This window comes from Sipha flava, unplaced genomic scaffold, assembly GCF_003268045.1.
Source record: "Sipha flava isolate LNK unplaced genomic scaffold, YSA_version1 49027_pilon_pilon, whole genome shotgun sequence".
In the NCBI taxonomy this organism is placed as follows: Eukaryota; Metazoa; Arthropoda; class Insecta; order Hemiptera; family Aphididae; genus Sipha; species Sipha flava.
In genome coordinates, this window is record NW_020273308.1 from 1 (window position 1) to 21,258 (window position 21,258).

At 29.1% G+C, this 21,258-nt stretch overlaps 3 protein-coding genes and 1 long non-coding RNA gene across 9 annotated transcripts; 2 read left to right on the forward strand and 2 right to left on the reverse strand.

Moving 5' to 3' along the window:
* Positions 1-2,792: 2,792 nt before the first annotated feature.
* On the forward strand, positions 2,793-8,784 carry LOC112690147 (aminopeptidase N-like; the record flags this gene model as incomplete). Its single annotated transcript, XM_025564088.1, has 9 exons — positions 2,793-2,978; positions 3,062-3,300; positions 4,380-4,566; positions 5,455-5,647; positions 7,305-7,582; positions 7,672-7,859; positions 7,929-8,096; positions 8,174-8,399; positions 8,486-8,784. Coding segments are annotated over 9 exons (1,929 nt in total), but the record flags the coding sequence as incomplete, so codon positions are not given.
* On the forward strand, positions 3,307-3,954 carry LOC112690145. Its single transcript, XR_003149180.1, has 2 exons — positions 3,307-3,538; positions 3,616-3,954. It is a non-coding gene; the product is annotated as an uncharacterized LOC112690145 (long non-coding RNA).
* A 4-nt stretch (positions 8,785-8,788) lies between the features above and the next one.
* Positions 8,789-13,160, reverse strand: LOC112690143 (telomerase Cajal body protein 1). Of its 6 annotated transcripts, none has more exons than XM_025564081.1 (10): positions 13,054-13,160; positions 12,849-12,959; positions 12,185-12,236; positions 10,757-10,905; positions 10,434-10,622; positions 10,266-10,352; positions 9,586-9,812; positions 9,277-9,516; positions 9,063-9,189; positions 8,789-8,974 (listed from the first exon to the last, which is right to left on the reverse strand). In XM_025564081.1, the coding sequence occupies exons 2-10, from the start codon at positions 12,917-12,919 to the stop codon at positions 8,845-8,847; spliced, it is 1,272 nt and encodes a 423-aa protein (XP_025419866.1). In that variant the 5' UTR covers positions 12,920-12,959; positions 13,054-13,160; the 3' UTR covers positions 8,789-8,844. The 6 variants fall into 6 exon arrangements, with proteins under 6 accessions (XP_025419866.1, XP_025419865.1, XP_025419867.1 ...); XM_025564080.1 differs by having other exon boundaries at positions 12,849-12,928; positions 13,054-13,071; XM_025564082.1 differs by lacking the exon at positions 12,185-12,236.
* A 2,422-nt stretch (positions 13,161-15,582) lies between these two features.
* LOC112690146 (zinc finger MYM-type protein 1-like) lies at positions 15,583-16,744 on the reverse strand (the record flags this gene model as incomplete). Its single annotated transcript, XM_025564086.1, is given in 1 exon segment — positions 15,583-16,744. A coding segment is annotated over 1 exon segment (1,118 nt), but the record flags the coding sequence as incomplete, so codon positions are not given.
* Positions 16,745-21,258: the final 4,514 nt, after the last annotated feature.

Here is a 21,258-nt window from a genome sequence, read left to right on the forward strand (position 1 = left end):
GATAACTTGATGTTACCCTTAACTCTAAGTCGTGAAATTATTTTTTTTGAGTTAACCTTGAGTTATTGGTAACTTGCACTTTAACTCTTGTTGGTGAAACCGGCCCTAAGAGGACTTATTGCTTCCAGTAATATGCTATTTGCAAATTACCTCTTAAATCTCGTTATAATTTTTGTGTAAGTTTGAATAATACTATAAACCGGTATCGACCCCCTGGACATCGACCGGATGTCAATAAACATAATAATCGATATAGAATAATAGATTTATTTGTTTATTTTAGTCGATTATTATCCGTCGTTGTTTTTGCGTCTCGCAACCACGCAACGTCCGTTGAATCATAAGTAAAACGGTCGTACGCGTATATTTTATAACATTGTATAATGCTGAAAGTACAACAGTCTACGAGTAGCCGACTACAAAATTTTGTTTCGGAATTTAAAGATATATTTAAATCCAATGGACACGTTTTATATTGTGTACTATGTGGTCATTTTTTTTTTTTTAATGCATATAAATGCATATTATAATGCATATTTTAATGATTTTTTAAAAGCATATTTGTGTATTTTTTTGAGCTATAAATCCCTAAGCCTATTCATAACTATAAATATTGGTAATATTATATTTGTTTTCAAGTGTATCAAATTACGAATCCTATTTGGGTTCAGCCCCTTGCGCTGAATTAGATTAGGATTGGTAAAAACATGTACACATCATGCAGAGTGGTTTTGGCTCCGCCCCTCGCTCTGAAACGTATTAGGATCGGGAAATACGCCGACGGTTACGACGATCGCTCTCGCCACCGATCCATCGACCGAGTTCAACGTCTTTATTTTTTCGCCTTGTATCTACTATGCCTTCGATAACCCGTTGTACATCTTTTTTATATTTCTGTTCCGACGAACAATTTATTTGTTAATTTTTACCCCGTCGAGTTCTTTATTTATTATACTAAACATTTTCATTAATAACACCGCCTCCGTGTACTTTTATTTCAATTACCCTTCTGTGAGTCATTTGTGGTGAGGGGATCACACCAACCACACTCCCTGACACCACAAAGGTATAGATAGGAGGTACAGATAAAATTGTAATTATTGATTGAACGAGGACGTATTTAAGGAAGTATTGTATTCTTTTAGAAAGTAATGTGTTTAGGAGAGTGGATAAAAGCGAAATTAAAGGGGTGATTTGAGAATTTAATTGCGTAACAAATTGTGACATAATTATTGAAATAGGTTCAGTATTTAATATATTCGAGTTGTCTACAGGAGCTGGGCCATTATTGTTGTTTTTCGTATTATCCGCGTAAGAATTATTTGCATGGGAAGGGTGATGATTGGCCGATACATTGCCGGTCGGTACGACTGGATAAACTTTTTTTTGAAGTATCGTTGATTGTTGTTATGGAATATTTCTTATCACGAAACTTTTTTAACTTTTTAATAGGCTGGGCAGCCTAGATAATTTACTGTGTGTGATGCGGGACATAAAGCACATTTCGCGGGTAGTTCGCGGGATTTCTTACAATTCGCAGTGGAATGCGTTTGGCTACATTTGACACATCGTGGGGTATGTCTGCATAACCTTTTTGCATGACCGTATGACTGACAACGTTTGCATTGAATAGGATTGCGGGAATTTCTGGGTTTTTCGACGACGATTGAGGAGTTTAGTAACTTAGTTTACTTAAATATGTTATGGCTAAATTCAATGGGTTTAATCTCTACAACAAATAGTGACGTCGGGCTTTTTATGTCCGATTCTTTATGTTCCAAACATTTGTGACGGAGAAGTCCAGTTCCATTAGTGCCCTCTCGATATCCTCGATGAGAATTGAATGATGTAAGTGCCGAATAATCGCCTGGATTGGGCGATCACAATATGGAAAGAATGTGTAAAAGGACAGATTTGTTTTAACAAGGTAACTTACCACATTTTTATGTCGGATAATATTAATCGTATGAATCTTTACTTATTCTTTTGACGATTTAAAGGTAAACCCATCGGGGCCCAAAATAGAAGTAAGCGCGTCATTTAGCTTGGGTAGATTAGTTAGGTTTTTATGAAAATTGGTGGAGCCCTATTCGTATTTGCGTTTTCAATTTCCGGGGTAAACGTGTCAACATCTTGAGCTAATGACGATTCAGAGACTGGAGGGGGGGCTGAAAACATCCGGTTAATGGTCTTCGGATAGTAATAAATACCTTACTTTTCAATACATCTTGCTTGGAAGCCGACGACGATGAAGAAAGATTTCGTTTGGAAGTATCTGTATGAGGCATAGTCGGATTTAAATAATATAAAATATATTACGAAAATATATATTATCACTCCAGGTGTGCATGACAACAGAAAATTGCGATAACGCAGTTAATGTGTGCCATACGTGTATACACAATGACAGTCGAAATGGAACTAACCACTTAAAAAAATATCAGTAATTGGTTATGAAATATTAGTAATTATTTGCAGATTGGTTTTTATTTTAATTTAACATCTAAAAATAGTACACACGACTATCCATAATTAACTTCAATTGTATTTAATGATAATTCAAACTTCAACACTTAAAAAATGCTTCCATCCTAATTTTTTATACAGCTTTTTTCTATTTATTTATTTTTTTTGCTAATGTAATGTTTTTTTTAATAAAATCAAATTTAACAAAAAAAAAAAATTAATTTTTCAATGTTTATAGAAATATATACTTGAATCAAAATGATTGCATTTTTATTCGTTTCACTTTAAATTAGATATTATATTAATAAACTGAAATTTATTTATGTTTTAGAGAAATATATTTGTTGGTAAATGAAAAATCTCGTGAAAAAGACAAAGAAACTGTAATTACAGTTGTGCAACATGAATTATCGCATCAGTGGTTTGGTAATCTCGTAACATGTTCTTGGTGGAGTTATTTATGGCTAAATGAGGCTTTTGCTACATTATTCGAATATTTTGCTGTTCAAGCGGTAAGATATAAATCAAATCAAACCAGCATATGAACTACATAACAAATGTACGAAATAATTTTCATTTACATACTTATGTACAGGCAGAACCAAACTGGCGTATAGGAGATATGTTTGTCATTGAACAACATCAGACTGCTTTAGCCTATGATCATAGACCAAAACATCCATTGACAGCTTCGGTTAATACACCAAAAGAAATTATTGAAATTTTTGATACTATTACATATAGCAAAGGAGCGTCAATACTAAGAATGTTAAAACATTCATTGGATGATGATATATTTAGATCATCTTTATCGTTGTACTTAAATAATAATAAGTAAGTTTCTAAGTATTGAATATAACCTACAGACTAGGTTCATGTTATTATTATTCAAATTTTATCTCATTAGATATTACAGCTGAGATATTATATTATATAAAATTAAACACTGAAAATGAATTAGATGGTATCCTTGGCAAGGAAGCTTGGAAAGGAATGTTGACAGGAAAAAATTAAGAGGATATGATGAATGTCATACAGGTATCGCTTCATAGCAGGCGCGGTTCAAGGGGAGGTATGAGGGAGCCACGCCCACCCCTAGGCCTAAGAATTCCCTATAATAAAACTATTTTTCTTAATTTAAATTTGTAGAGATGGATGTATGACAGGTGATAAAGTTATATAAGAGAAAGTCTATAAGAGAAGTCTGAGATTCAGTCCAAGATTCTATTATTACCATAATAATGGTATTAACCATAATATAAGTACAGAAGTTAAAACTTGGCAATACTTTTCAAGTTATTGAAGGATTTATAAAAAAAAATTTAAATTGTAAAACTAAAAAGCCACAAAAAGGGTTAAATAAATGTAGTGGCCCGAACCGGACAGCTCGGAACAGAACACTAAAATGACTATATCCAATAAGAACGTGGTTAATACTTAAAAACTTTGTGACATGGTTATACAAAATAAAACGCCTTTATAAATGTACGAAGTCGTTTTATTTTCTAAAACAAACTCTACTAAACTTTAGTTAGAGTACATAGAGTACATAGATTTACGGTTTACATACTACGATTCACTCAATAGTAAAGTAATATTACGTCTAATTTAAAATATATTTCCATATCTTTATTAATATTATTAAAATACTTATTATTATTTAAATTTCTTATTGCTAATGTTAGTATAGTTTAATATTGAATTACACAAACGGTAAATGAAGGTAAAAGAGAATAAACCAGAAAAGTAAGAGTTTCTACATAGAGTTAGATTATAATCAAACAGGTAAGTGAAAATCGACCAATAGTTATATGAAATAATAAAATAGAACGTGAATAATAGTACCTATCTATAATAAGATTTTTGTTCCAAACCTATATTATGATGTTATTGTTTTAATACTTTTTTTTTAGGTTTACAAGTGTAGAACCAAAACATTTATGGAATTCATTCGATAACGTAATATTTGAAGCTAGTTATAAATCAGGATTATTAGGAGATAAAGTAACAATTGAAGACTATATGAACTCATGGACCAATCAAGCTGGATATCCAGTTATCTATGTTGAAACGATTAATGACAATCTAGTTATAACCCAAGTTTGTGTTTATAAATATTTAATTATATTATATACTTATATATAGCTACCCATAGAGAGGGGGGGTAAGAGGAGGACATATATTCTCCCTTGAAAATATAAAACCTACAAAAATTGTTTTTCTTGAGCCTTGACGCAATTTTTTTTTAAATAATTTGATATCAAATAATTAATAGGTAACAATGATAAAATAAAACATATCACTACGTAGATTCTCCTCCATATCGTGAATTACACCATTGATAATCATTCTGGATAGATTATCGACCATGGTATGACTGATGTTGTTCAAACGTCAACACACATAATGCATAATGCACATAATGCAGGAATATATTAAACTGATAAAGGAACGTGATTTCTTTCCTGAAATTAAAAATTGTATTTTAATATAATTAAAATTACCACTACCAGCTTGAACGGTAGAAAGTAATCCAATACGCTACTCAGAGTTAAATCATGGCTAAGATCAACGATGAGTGGAGAGAGATTGGATGAACTATGTATAATAAGTTTTCATTGTGGAAAAATTGGAGACTAAATAAATGTATTTTATTAAAAAAGATATTAACACTTTTGTTTTAAAAATCGAAATTTACCAATGTTATTTTCAGATTAATATGCAATTATTAAAATATAATATTAAAATTAAATAATTACATAATTTGAATACTTTTTGATTCACCTTCTTGTAATATATCTGTTATACCACAATAACATTTTGTACAGGTATTGAATCTATGATCTATCTACTTATGTCATACGTGTTTGGATACTTAGTTCCAGTTTGCTCAATGTTAATAATTAACTTATGGGCGCCTATGTACTCATATATTATTTCCCTGGCTGATATTTATTTAAATATTAAATTATAATTTATTTTTTTTAGAAACGGTTTCAAGTCGACTTTCCTAGAGTAGATGATAACACTTTGTGGTATATTGGTTTATCTTATACTACTGAAAAAAACAAACAATTTCACTTTCTTCAACCAACCGTTTGGATGAAAAATACAGAAAACAAAATAACAATACCACGTTCAGAAAATTCAGGATGGGTGATATTTAATCTTCAATCGTCGGGTATGATCTTACTACACGATATTAAGCCTATAAGTTCTGTTATATAGTTCTGACTAGGCTTAAGGTCTTCTAGCTCTAAAAAAAAAAATGCAAATATGCTTTAAAAAAGAATATGCACTAAAATATGTTCTAATAATTTTTTACTTTACTGAAAAATTGACTTATATTTTTTTTTTTATTGTTTTTATTAGTATTTACGTAAAGTAAATTAAATTAAGAAAGATTTGTGTTTTGATAAATTTAAGAGTAATTGATCAAACTCAATGACTATACAAAGCTAAATAGAATGAATAGAAAAATTAATAGTTATGATATAAAACGACTTTTTATAGCATTTAAAAGCTGCATACTGCTAAAATATGTAAATATATGCAAAATAAATTGTAGAATTTAGATATCTTGCATCATGAACAATACTTCTGTCTGACTTCATCTTTCAAAAAAAATATGCAATTGATAAAGCCCATAAGTCTAGTTATGACGTCATAACCTTTTAAATTATTAAATGGATTAATTAAATTTCCAAAATCTGAAATAAAACAAAAATATATAAAATTACATTTTTAAGTATTTTAACGTTAATTTTATCCCGTTTTGGTTAGTCTAGTGATTTATGAAGTAGGTATCACATTTTATTTTAAATACACATATACTCGTATATTCCTACAACATAAATGCTAGGTTATTACATTGTCGTTAATGCTTTTCGCCTTCTGGTTTCGTGCTACGGGAAAACTTACAAGGTAACCAGTGACGGTGCTAGAGTTTGCGAGGCCTTGGGCAAAATAAATGTTGGGTCTTATAATTTATATAAATAAAATATTTTAAATTCAGTTAAATCAGAACTTCGGAGCCTTAATTATAATTTAAGGCGCGGGGCCCTTGGCAACTGTCCTTATTGCCCACCCCCTCGCGCCGTCCTTGAAGGCAGCACACCATTACCTATTTAGACCAGGGGTCTTCAACCCGCAACCCGCAACCCGCGATCACATTTTAAAAGTTTTCATATTAAAAATAAAATAAAAAATTGTAATTAAAATAAAATGTTTAACTATTTATGTTTTAATAATAATAATAATAATTTGTAATTTTAAATGTAGCCACCTAATTTTAAAAATTATAAGAATAAAACCGAATTTTTATATAAAATACATGATTTTACTACGAATGCGGCCCGCAATGTTTAAAAAAAAAATAATATGTGGCCCGCTACATAAAAAGGTTGAAGACCCCTGATTTAGACAATCAATTCTATCGTATATTTTAATGCGTTTTACAAAAGAAAAATATAGCGGCAATCAAAATACATAAGTAAAATGTAATGCCGTATTCTCCGATTAATATAATTTCAGGGACAACAACAAATAGTGGATATTATTTATTTTATTTTGACATTAAGGAGTTTGACATAAAACTTATTTTTGATTGTAAATAATGTTTATAGTTCTGGAATAAATTTAAGCAAGAAGTAAATTATATTATAATATAATTTCGTAACAGTTTAAAAAACGTGAATTAATTATATTCAACATATATATTAAGAAATAAAATATATTTTTTTTAATTTAGTATTGAATGGGAACACTTATCATGTGTGTATGTAATTGGATTCATAATATAAACCCAATTTTCTGATGATTATACTTTTCTTTTTTAGGTTTTTATAGAGTTAATTATGACACAAAGAACTGGGATTTAATTATCGCCCAGATGAAAAATGACCCAAAAGAAATACATGTCCTTAACAGAGCTCAACTCGTTGATGACGCGTTCAATTTAGCGAGAGCTGGTGAATTGTCATACTCTGTGCCACTTACTTTAGTATCATATTTAGTCAAAGAAGATGATTTCATTCCGATGTATTCAGTGATGAATAGCATGTCATACCTTGTAAAACGGTTTAGACGTTGTCCAACCACAGGACGTCAAATAAAGGTATTGTACATTTTTTTAAAAACTGTATTACTGAGTATGAACATTACATAACTTTGAACTCGGTTTTACATTAAAATGAAAAATATTAGGAATTAGTAAAAAAATATGCGGAAATAGCTTATGAAAAAGTGAAATACTTATATGAAATAAATGATGGTAAACACTTAACAAAAACAAGTATGAACGCAATTTCTAATTGGGCATGCAAATTAGAAGTTGAATCGTGTGTTAAATCAGCTTCAAACTATTTCAATGCGTGGCAGGAAAATAGTACAAAGTAATAACTAAAGTTATACATGTGGTGTTTCAATGTTTAATAAGCAATTATTAAATTTGATATTAATAGAATACCATCAGATGTAAAAGATGCGGCATTCTGTATTGGTGTCAAAAATGGAACTCAAGACACATGGAACACTGTATTTCAGTTATACTTGAAAACATCATCAACTTCAGAAAAACGATCTGCATTGCTAGCACTAGCTTGCAGTACAGATAGCAAAATACTGTCCAAGTAAGTATAAAAATGCATTAGCAAAAATAAACTGACTAAAAATGTTTACTACTGATCTGCTAATTTCAATTTTCTAGCTATTTAAGTCTTCTATTAAATGATGATTGTCCAATACGTACACAAGATTTCTTAACAGTATTTGCCACACTAGTATCAACACCAACTGGAATTAATGTAACAACAGAATTTTTACAAAACAATATCAATAAATCCATCGTTAAAATGTGGAAAGGTGAAGAAATGATTGCAGACATGTTTGACATGTTAGCTTCCGCTGTTGCAACCAATGTAGAAATTGATGAGGTATAAAATTACTATAATTAGAATAAGTTAACATTATCACAATATTAATCAAACATTAACGCTATTTTTTGTAACTCTGTTTTTAGCTTAAGGCGATCAAAAACCTTGATTATTTATCACCAGCATTAAAAACTGCATTTAATGAATCATACAAAGAAGTTGAACTTAATTCTAACTATTTCGAAAGGAGTCATCCACTATTGCACAAATGGTTCAATCCAAATGAAGACAGATCGGCCCAATCCAGTGCTATTTCAAATTTATACTTGCCTTTTAATTTTATTATTCTTTCTTTGTTTTCAATAGTAATACTATTGAAAAACAATATACATTATACTGTTTACTTATAATAAATAAATAAAGTTAATAAAATAAAAACTATCAATGCATAAATTAAATAAACAATTTTATTTGTATAAACATTTTATAATATAAGATAATCATTTTAAATTATTTTCCAAAGCTTTAAACTAACATCAGTTGTATGCAAAATATGTTCATCATCATCATCGTCATCAGTTTCATTGTGTCTTTGTCCAGATGTTGTTGCTAACCAAGGATGAGTAGGATGTAAACTATAATAGTTAATAAGTTTAACAGTTAATAATAATAAAATATAGTTCACAGATATAATTTATAGTTTATTTTCAAATTTCTACAAACCTCACACCATTGACACAATCATTATGAGCAGGAATTTTAGAATTTAAAGCAAGTACACATTCTACACCTTCAGGCATTTCTATGTTCTGGTCTAATTTCCAAGTACTTACATCACCAGTACAATTGCCTAAAAGAAAATAATTGAATGCAAATAAATATATATATAATAAATACCAGCATTGAATATCTGAATTTAAAATAACAACTGAAATACCTGAAACTAAATATTGTCCATCTGATGAAATATCAAAACAAATTCTTTGGTTGGTTGTCACTGTTCTTTCAGCAGAATATAAAGTTTGACCAACATTCCTTAAATCCCAACAAACAATATCATTATCACCTTTTCTACTTCCAGAGTATAGTTTTAACCCATCAGGTGAAAACTGTAATTGAGTGATACCTGATTTATGACCTCTTAATATGTACATTAGTTGATTACCACCATATACACCTAAACAAAATATTTTAACATTTGTTAAAATAGTCGAATGAATAATTGAAATTTAAAGAGAGAACTAACCAATGTCTTTATTATAAGTACCAACAGCAAAAATACTTTTATCTACTGGATTCATAGCTATAGTAGAAATAATTGATCTATGTAAATCTTTTTTAGTGGATATTTCACTAAATTCACGTCCCGGGCGATCTGTGCGGAAGATATTTAATTTTCCATAGCTGCCACAGTAAATTTCTTCACCAGACCAATTGAAGCATAATGAATTTACATGAGCAACTTCATCAACACTGATTAAAAGCAAGAGTTAAATAGTACTCAAACATATTAAGTATGCAAGTTATTTAAAAAAATTCATTAAATTAATTTGAAAATTTAACTAAATAATGAAATAAATAATCCTAGTGTAAATAAATTTTATATAAAATATTTTTTGTTTAATAAAAATAATATAATTTTCTAACTCAATGGATTTTATAACTTATTATTTTTGACTTTTAAATTATAAAAAATGTATTAAACAGTTAATATAAATTTATTAATATTAATATTATTAATATATAATAATAATAATATTATAAAATAATTATAACTAAATTACTATTACGTTATTACTACTAAATAATATATTATGAAATAAAATTACATAAATATTTATTAATATTAAATAATATGTATTTAATATAAAATATCCTATTCATAAAATAATTAAAAATATATAAAAAACAAAAGAAAAGACATACTGGTCATAAACTCTGTATGTAGCTTCTAAGTGTCCATCTTTAGCGTTCCAAAGGTGAATAGGGGATCGGTTGCTAGTACTCAAAATTCTATAAAATATGAACTCATAATTACATTTTATTTGCGTAAATTTATAAACAAAATAATTTAATCTATATATATTTACTAACAAATTTACATTTTCATTTTCTGTCATTACAGTTTTTGGGTACCATACATAATCATAAATAGTCCCACCTTCTTTTATCTGATTGACTTTATTTATTTTTGTACATTGTTTTATTTCATCTGTTTCAATATTGAAAATTCTAAGTTTTCTGTCTTCACTATTGGTTAATATACTTAATCCATCAGGTGACCTAGGTAAAAAATATGTTTTTTTTTTTTTTTAATTATAAATACAAACATATAAGTTTAAATATATATATATATATATATATATATATATGTGTGTGTGTGTGTGTTGGTAATAAACTAAATAACATTTTTATACCATTTACATCCTTTTAAGCACTGTTGAAAATCTTTGTCATCAACAAGAAAATCATCTGAACACGAACAAAGAAGTTTTAAGCTTTTATAATGTACAGGTTGATAAATGTCCATTATTTTTTCTTGAGTATCCATTGATGAATCTATAACCTAAATAGATTATATAGCTTACAAAAGGCATTTGGAAAAATAAAAATTATAAAAGCAGCCAAAGGCCGGCAAACTGAGCCCAATAAAATTCTGACCTCAGTATAAGCATCCATGCACAACTAGCATTGTTTTTTTCATAATCATAGGTGCAGCAAAAGGGGTAAACTTAAACCATCCTCGATTTAAAAAAAAAAGAATAAAACTTTATAAAAGTAGGAATAGGGACTTTTATTATCATTATCCGATTTTCTAATAATCTGCATTACTTAATAGCAGTCGAAAAAAACAAAAATAATTTTGTTCTGTCATACAATTTGAAAATATATTCCTACGTATTTAACTTAAATAATTCAAGCATTGTTTAAAAATCAGCGTGTGCCCTTTGCCGACGAAATTCCTGAAGACAACATAATGTTTAATTCTTTTTCTTGCAAGTTCATTAAAAATAAAAATAATTTATTTACATGAATCATTTACCTCAGTCATAGTTGGGCGAGGTACGTATGAATATTAACACTCAAATTAATGTAATTATTATTAGTACTTTAGTTGTATACGGTATATTCATTTATAGTTTAAAAAATATTAATACATCAATACTAAAAGAGAATGACAGTCATTTTTCAATTCATTCAAAATTATTTATACTAGTAATCAATAATGCCAAGAATCATAAGAGTAGCCATTACATTCTGCACATTAACTGAATTTTGAATAACTGAACCTCAGAAATAGCGTTTATTTAAAAAGTGATAACAGGTGATAATATCAGAGATTATATGAAAATAATCTGTGATAATATCCTGTGAACCACGGTTTAAGATATAGGTATCTTAAACTGTGCTGTGAACGGACCGATCTAACCAGTCGGACGACGTCCCAGACGCGGTAACGTTTGCGGCACGGACTTTATGCGGCCCTCACACGGTCAATATTATTAACAGTATAGCCCAGTGCCGTAGCCAGAAAATTGTTTTGGGGGGGGGCACTTAATTTTTTTCTCACTTTTTGCAATGCTAGAATACCTAATCATCACCTATTACTTTATGGCCCCTTTGCTTATAAAGTATTAACTACAGACCTATTATTTTTATGACTACCATTATATGCTAACAACTATGGTACCCATATATTTAACACATTATTATATTATTTGTTATTAACAAAGTATTATTATTTCTTTAATAATATTTTTAAAAATTAAAAAAATAACAAAGTATTAAAATATTATGTTAAAACATATACTGATAGAATAATGTATTACTTAATATGTACTTACCAACATCATTTTTGAAAATTTGCTTCTCCAAAGACACATCAGGTAACAATAACTGAATATATATACATTAACAAAATTACAAAAACATTAATATACACACAAATACACAATCACATATTCCCATTAATTTATTAAAATAATAAATGTGGAATACATCAGAATATATTTATGAATATTTAGCTATTCAGCGTTCAGTATTTGCTAATGTTAATATAAACAGATTACAGATATATATATATATATATGTATATATATATATACCTATTATATAATATGATATATATAAAATACATATCACAAATTAGTATGACTATTGAGAATACTATATTGAGTAGTAAATGTAGTTTATAAGAAACATCACAGCATAAATTGTAAAATAAAATAACACTTGATACGGTTGACGCCTGACACCATAACAAGTCACCAAAAAATTATAAATTCAATTAAAGTATCTTTTATTTAAAATAGTAATAGGACATTGGTAACATATAGTACTCAGTAGTAGATTAAATATTGCTGCAAGAACAATAGTCAATAACAAATCTTTAACATGTTAGATTGTATTTTTACACAATTTATATAAATATGCACTCTTATAAAACTATAAAAGTAATACATTATAATGGAATAATGAATCACATATGAATCTAAACATTATTCTCACCTGTTGTTCATTTGTGATGAGATCATCTGAACATACCAAATCATGAACTGACTCAGTATTTTCAAATACATGATCTGCACCTACAACATTATTTGCACCATATTCTGTTTGCTATAAAATAAGTACATATTTGGGAAATTTAAATCTAAATTCTAATGTAGCTATGTTATTGCATTTCATGAATTAGAATATTACTATTCCATACCATTTCCTCAGAAGCTTCTATATTATGTATAATATTTTGTTTTTTTTGTAAAATAATTCAACAAATTGTTTGAAGTCCTTTTCATAATGGCTTTATAATACTACCGTTTATTTATTAATAATAAATAAATTATAATATAAATAATTAATATTATAAGCAAATAACATTAGATATTTTAATTTAAAAAAACAAACAAAAATGTTAATGAAATTGAGAATTTGAGAAGTAATGTGATAACACCGAGAACAATCACCGGTAATTTATTATCTATGATAATTAAATATAATCATAAAACAATAATTAACCGCAAATAATATACCATGTCCCCATTAACTATATACCACTTGGCACTTGAGCACAAAACAATAAAACATTATAATATAATAATATGATACTATCAAACCATAACCGTGTTCACAACAAAAATGGAACGCACTTGTATTTCTTAGCTGAAGTCTGTGCTTATCTTTACTATTTTACAAATTTTATGAATATAATTATACAAATTATAAAATTAATAACTTATTGTTATTCGTTATCATAGATTAATCTTGAATTATATAAATTAAAAAATTTCTGTGCGATGTACTATGGGTCTTTGACCAACCAAAAAAAAAAAAAGGATTTCGAGGGGGGGGACGTGCCCCCAGGGCTACGGCACTGGTATAGACAGTGGCGTAGCCAAGGGGGGGCTAAGGGGGCTATAGCCTCCCCCATGAACCGTGTTTATATGTATAATGTATCTTGACTATTTAATAGAATCAATGCTCGTTTTAATCAAAGGCATATTGATGTTATGCCACTTGAAGGACTTATTCCGGCAAATTTAAATATGTATGACGATGAAAATATTATAAAAGCTGCTAAAATATATGTCCAAGATCTTCATGATGATACCTCATCTACAATCAGAGCTGACCTGTTCATATGGAGGCAACAATGGAGTCAAAATACTATTCCAAAACCGAATTCTGTTCTTGATTCACTCTCTCATCGCACCAATCTTCGACCTAACATTAAAATACTTTTACAATTATTCGCCACGTTACCAGTTACCTATTTCACTCCGGAAAAAACGTTTTCAGCACTTAATCGCTTAAAAATTTTTTTAAGAATCACCATGTCGGAAAACTGACTGAATGGGTTAGCTATGGCTAATATAAATAAAAAAGAGCAATTCGATGAAAGTAAAATAATAACTGAATTTGCCAGAAATTCGCCTAAGAGAATGCAGCTGTCTGAGTGGAGCAAGTGACTGAACACTGAAACCAAAATTATTATTATTATTATAAATTATATATTAATAAATATTTTTAAAACTATACTAAAATGCTTGAATTACGTTTAGAAACTTGGTGGTAGATGGTGGGGGGGGGTTAAGGGTGAATTTTCATATCCTCTCTTACCTTACTTATTCAAAAAAAGTGGTTAGCCCCCCCCCCCCCATTTAAAAATCCTGGCTACGCCACTGAGTATAGACACAGAATAGATTCTGTGGTATAGATACTGACAGTATTTGAGCATATAAGCATTGACAGTATAGACCAGTGGTTCCAACCTTTTTTTGTTCATGGCACACCATTTACATCACAAGTTTTCGCGGCACACTCATGCACTTGATAACAACAAAAACTTTGGCTACGCGCTAAGATATCCAGTTGGGTTAAAAGCGTACAGTTTAACTACATATGTATCGTTTAATCTGCACAATTAATTGACATTTAACTGTCATAATCTTATCAATCGATGTTTTACCAAAGCCTCTGATGTCGGGAATAGGTGACCACTTAAATATGAATACAAGAAAATAAAAGGTAATATAATATGGAACGATAACAGACCAAAAGGCAACGCCGTACTATTTTTTGTAAAAAAATAATAAACCATACAATGTTGGGGAATGGGTGCCCAAAGGTTGTGGAAAATAATAATAATAATAATGGTAATACAAAATATATAAGTATAACAATAAAACGAGGGCAATAATAGAATAATTAATGATAATTAATACCAAAGTGCAATATTGGCAATAATACAATAAAAGGCACCAGTGGCGCCGAGACAGTATTAAAATAGTCGGGCAAACTTTCCAAAATAGGCAATACACCCACCACGTACCCAAAAGAAAATGCTCTGCCCCCCCCCCAAAGCCCCCTTAATAATATTCCTCTATTTACAACAACACACATTTTTATATATTTCTTTAAAAATTATTTAAATATATTATAAAAATTAATAATATAGGTACACATAACTTGAAACTGTTGTAATACCATAATAATGTAAGTTACTAATAATGAATAATAGAATTTCACAAATAAAATATTAGTAGTATTAGTTATTAATTAGGTATAACATAATAAAATAGATAATAAATAAAATAATTTTAACTTTTAAATAAATAATTTTTAATTATTTTAATGATAATCATCACAGTAAAAAGTAAAATATTCACTAAAAACAAATTAACAAAAAATAACTAGATTATTTTAGTATTTTAATTTTTTATTTAAAACTGTAGATTTTGTCGCAAAGTTGTCTATTATTGTTTCTGAATCTAACTGTATATCAGCTTAACAGGTGATACGCATCAGATCTTCCAATCTATCTTCCCCCATTGTGCTTCTTAAACGAGTTTTTATTAATTTTAATTTGGAAAAAGATCTCTCTGGGGAACAGCTTGATACTGGAATAGTTACTACAATTTTTATAAGCATAAATAAACTTGGGAAAATAGATTTTAGACCAGCTTTACAGAAATCTTGAAAAATGCACATTAAACTTGATGAATTTTGCCACGTTTTTAATTGTTCAGATGTAGTATTGTCACTGTTTGAATCGTTAGAACTCAAACTTGAATTGTCGTAATTCAAATTAGGATGCAGATACAATGGCGATGTTTCATTAATAATTAAATCACAATTTATAAACTGTTCATACTCCCTACGGACATCTTCTAACTTTAATAATGTATTATACGCCAAACAAACAGCCTTAAATGCATCTATAGGAATGCTTTTAGGGTATTTTTTTAATTCTTTTATACTTTTGGTTGATAATAAAGCAAAATCTTTCATTACTTCAATAGTTTTATCTGTAAATCTTTGACTAATTTGTGTTTTAATAATATCTAATGCTACAAAATAAGTATCTACCTTAAACTTTTGAATAGGATTTTGTTCAACTTCATCACTACATAATTCACCAGCCATTTTTCTAACTCTACGTTTTCTTGTTGTCTGCAATGGCTCAAATTCTTCATTCTTATTTTTATCATCAAATTCTTTAGCTAATATCAAAATATTTTCAAATGTTTCTTCAGTTCTCAGTGCCACTATGGAATCTTTAGCACTATTAACTAAATACTTCGCTGCTAAAATATCTATGTCACGAGCTTGTAATGTACGGATTAATGGTTCAAGTATTTCAAAAATTTTTTTAAAACTAAGAGCTGTCATTAAAAACTTATAAGAAGTCAAGTAGCTAAGCAGTCCATAACAATCAGCACCAAGTTTGAAATCCGATCCTCCATCTCTATTTCTTACTTCTTCTATCGTTTGATAAACTGCATCGTAAACATCAAGTACGGTATTTAAGGCATATGCATGTGACATCCAACGAGTAGTGTTTACACGTTTCACAGATCTTATTGGTTGTTTTGGATAGAGTTCTAGTTGTTTTTCTCTAAAAATAGCTGATCGTGCTTCGGTTAATTAAAACACGGCCGGCGAAAAGGAAATAAAACGCACACGCAGAAGGACGATGTCTCGTGCGACGACCGGCGGTACAAAAAAAAAATACGTCGAAATACGTCGACCGCTATGTGCCGTACTAGCAGGTGAACACACGACGACCGCGACAGTTGTCCAGTGGGGCGGTGAACAGGCCGTTAAAATAATCGCGGCCGCGGTTATCGGGAGAAAGGCCGTAGATGTGGCAAAAATAAGTTTATATGGCAACCAGCTCGAACAATCGGTATTTTCAAATATCAGACATTTTTCACGGCACACCTAGTTGATCTGGCGGTACACCGGTTGAGAACCACTGGTATAGACTATGCTTGTATTATCTTCTTTGTTATCATGTTTAGTCAAATACCCTCATCATAGAGAGAGCTTTTTAGCTTCCAAAAACTGTTAAACCAGTGGCGTGTTGAAATAATTTTTGGTGAAGAGCAAAAATGTATATACCAGAAGATACCCTTTATTCATCCTAACGGCATTTCCACCACAATAAAACATTTGCAATTTAAAAAATATACATATATTAGACTGATTTGTATAATCAGATGTACTTACTTATCTAGTAAATTTATTACACTCATTAATTATCTTGTATCTTGATCCATGCAGTGTATGTGAATTTTGAATAATGTTGTTAACATTGGTATTGCAATTAGTTAGCACCAATTGTTTCTAGTGTAACGGATCATATACAGTACATTTGTGCGCCAAATATTTACTATCACTTAAAACATTTAATATGATGTTATGATGTCTCTATGTTATTGTTATACTTATTGTTAAGTATTTTTTGACAGGGGGATCACCCACTTACTAAACGTTTCGAAGGAGCAATTGCTCCAAAATAATATCATCACCACGCCACTGGGTTAAACAATGGCAAAATGTCTCAAATGATTTTGGAGCTAAATTGAATTTTAGTAATTGCGTTGGATCAATTGATGAAAACATGTTAATTTTAAAAAACCGCCAAATTCTGGATAATTATATTAAAAAGAAATGGTACATTTAGCATCGTGCTAATTACTGTTATAAAAGCAAAATTACAACTCATGATGGTTAACGTTAACGGATTAATGGCCGGATTTCTAACGGAAGAGTTTTATATTATACAAAATGTTGGGAAGATTTTCAGAATAACACACTAAATATTCTATCACCATCTTATTCACCAAACACCATAAAACATTTTTTTTACGTGTTTATTGGCGATGAGGCTTTATCTTTTCATCCTAATTTAATGAAACCTGCAGACGCGTCCATAGGAATCACACCTTTATAGTCAACACGACTTAACTACTAACAAGCGTCGAATTTTTAACTATCGTTTATCAGTAGCTCGTCAATCAGTTAAGAACACATTTGAAATATTAGCTAGTAGATTTGGAATTTTTCAAAAGCCAATGAATCTTGGACCAGTAAAAGCAACTCTAATTATATTAGCTTGTTGTTATTTACACAGTTTTTTAATTGCAACTAATGAAAACATATACTGTTCAAAAACTTTACTAATTGAATAAAATACAGAAACAGGTGAAATAAAAAATGGTATTACAAACCAAATTTGTTTATAGCTTTAAAAAAAACACCCATTCGCACAATTAGTTTAAAAGCAAAAAATGTGAGAAATAAATATTCTAGTTATTTTTTTAGAGAAGGTTAAGTTCCGTGGCAGATTAACATGGTATAAATGGATTCATTTAATATAGTTAATATTATAATATGTACCTAATACCATTGATTATAAATAGTATAGATAGCTCACTGCAATATAAAATACGCGGCTCGTTAAATGGCGGGTGTCGCTACGAGGCGCTCCGCGCAGTTATTAGTTTTGGCGGGTGTCGTTATAATCGCTAGTAGTTTACAAAAGTGGGGTTGCTCCCATTTTAATAATAGATAGGTCTATTTTATGTTTAATACCTAAATTTAATAAAAATTGTCTATAATATACCTATACAGGTCATACTATTAAGTTTTCATCGGAAAAAGGTTATGACTATTATTAGTATGTTACATTTTAAAATACAAATAAGCGATGTAATATTATATTATATAAATTAGCAATAATATAGTAATCACATATTCACATTAACATATTAATTATTTTAAATACAATATAAATAGGTACTCACATAGATTGTAAATAGTATTTAAATAAATACTATTTATAATCAATGGTACAAACTATGTTGAAAAATAAAGGGAATATGGATTTACCAATTTATTTTATTGTTTGGCTAATGTGTGTAGTTTTCTCAATGCCCCTCTCAACCACCAAGACCATTGTCGTAGTTTATTTTTGAACGAATTGAAATATTTTGTTACTATTTTTAAGGTATTTAATGTTTATCTTGATACAAAATAAATGATTAATACAGCCAACACTCAACAGCCATCGGCTAATGGTTGAATTTGTGTATATTTAATTCGATAACCTGTTTTAATATTTATTTAATTATATTTTCATGATAATATAAGTATATTTCGAAATAGTAAGTAGTTATGACTAGTTATGAGCAGTGGTTGAATTGGAAAAAAAAAATAAAGGTGGACTCTAAATGTAGCTGAACAATTAGCGTTCCAAAGCAAATTAATCTAAAAAAAACCATGGGGGACTCTGTCCCCCCCCACCCCCTAAATGCATCTACAATATAAATAATTAAATATATCTAATGATTAACACAGATATCTATAACAAATAATAAACAATACTAATAGGTATTTATTTGTATTAATTCTATCAACACAGCAACACGTCTAGCAAATTTAAAATCTAAAATGTAAATATATAGCCACATGATAAAATTAATTAATCAATTAACTTTCAATTTAAAATAATTCATGTATTTTACTGTTGCCTACAAAAAGTAAATATTAAATTTATAGATTATAAATGTTACTCTTTTATTAGTATATTAATTTTTTTTTGTCAATATTAATTTTAATATTTGAAGTTTAATATTAGTCAAATAATTAATTTCATCCCGTCACATTATTTTTAGGACTAAGATTTGCTGAGAGTTAAATAATAATTATTTTTATCATAGGTATGTATATGTATTGTTTTAAAATGTATGACCAAAAAAAATTTAAGGAACTTTTAACTGTATTTATTAACTTTTTTTTTAGGTAGGTACTAGGTACTTCAGTAAAAAGGGTTAATAACTTTTTTGGAAAATCAAGTTTTTTTTTTATCAATTTTATCAAATTACAAAAAAAAAAAAATTGCCGGGACTGACGTTCATTGATAATCAGATTGTACATCAGTTTTTCTAATAAATTTTATTTCTACTTACTTATGTTTTGTATATCTTTTTTTTTTTTTTTTAAGGCGGGATTTATGAAGGTGGATTATCAAAAAAAATAAAAGTACACCGGTAACAGGAATCTGCGCACGCCTATAATTTATTATTAAATTAAAGTGTTTTAATTACCTTGGTCATTGTTTTTCTTTTTATTGAAAAAGTCCGATATGGACAATTTTTGACGTTTATTCATGTTTATTTGTTTATTGCTGACGTGACGTGTAGGACTGTAGGAGTGCGGTTGAGGTGTTTACTATTTTCAACAAAATTACAATTTATAAATTACATATGCGAGTACGCGACAAACTAACATAATACTGATTACTCATTCGTGGCGCACCTCGTGTCCAAATAAAATATAAATAATATTTAATTTTCCTTGAAAACGATCACCATTTGTTAATCGTCGATAACTAAAACAACGGACGGATTCTCAAAATACGGAGTCAATATATTATTATTGTCAGTGGTTTACTATGGATCGTTATCGTCGGTACACCCAGGGAAGTTTTCGTAATAGTTATATTTTTAGCAATTTAGCAGTTTATACCACGAATTAATACGCAGTGGAAACACTTGAAACGTGTTACATAAATTATATAACATTATTATATATTTTATTATTGCGTTCCTAATATACATATGTGCTAATAATAATGAACAGATTACGAACTAATACCAAAAATTAAATAAAATATTAATCGTTTCCAATTTTTTTTCATATTTATTTAATTTTTCTAAGAAACAAATTCATATTCATATAATTGTTGAAGGACGCTGCGTCCCCTGCGTTCCTTGATGAATTAAATTAAGGGGTACGCTATAATATGAAGAAAAATGAAGAGTAGCTCAGACCCTCTGCGTCCCCCCCCCCCAATTCAACCACTGGTTATGAGTATGTAGAATATTAATATTTAAATTCAATTTAATATCAAAACTATCAACACACCTTTAATTAAAACTGGTTACAACGTGCTATTACGTGTGTATAGTGTGTTACGACAGTGACAAAACAATGCGGGTCCTCACTATTTATAATCAATGGTTTAACCATTGATTATAAATAGTACTATTTACGTCTCACCGAGGACCGACCGCCGACGTTTAAAGCTAGCCATACACGTTCCGGTTTGCCGGAGAGGTCGGACTGCACA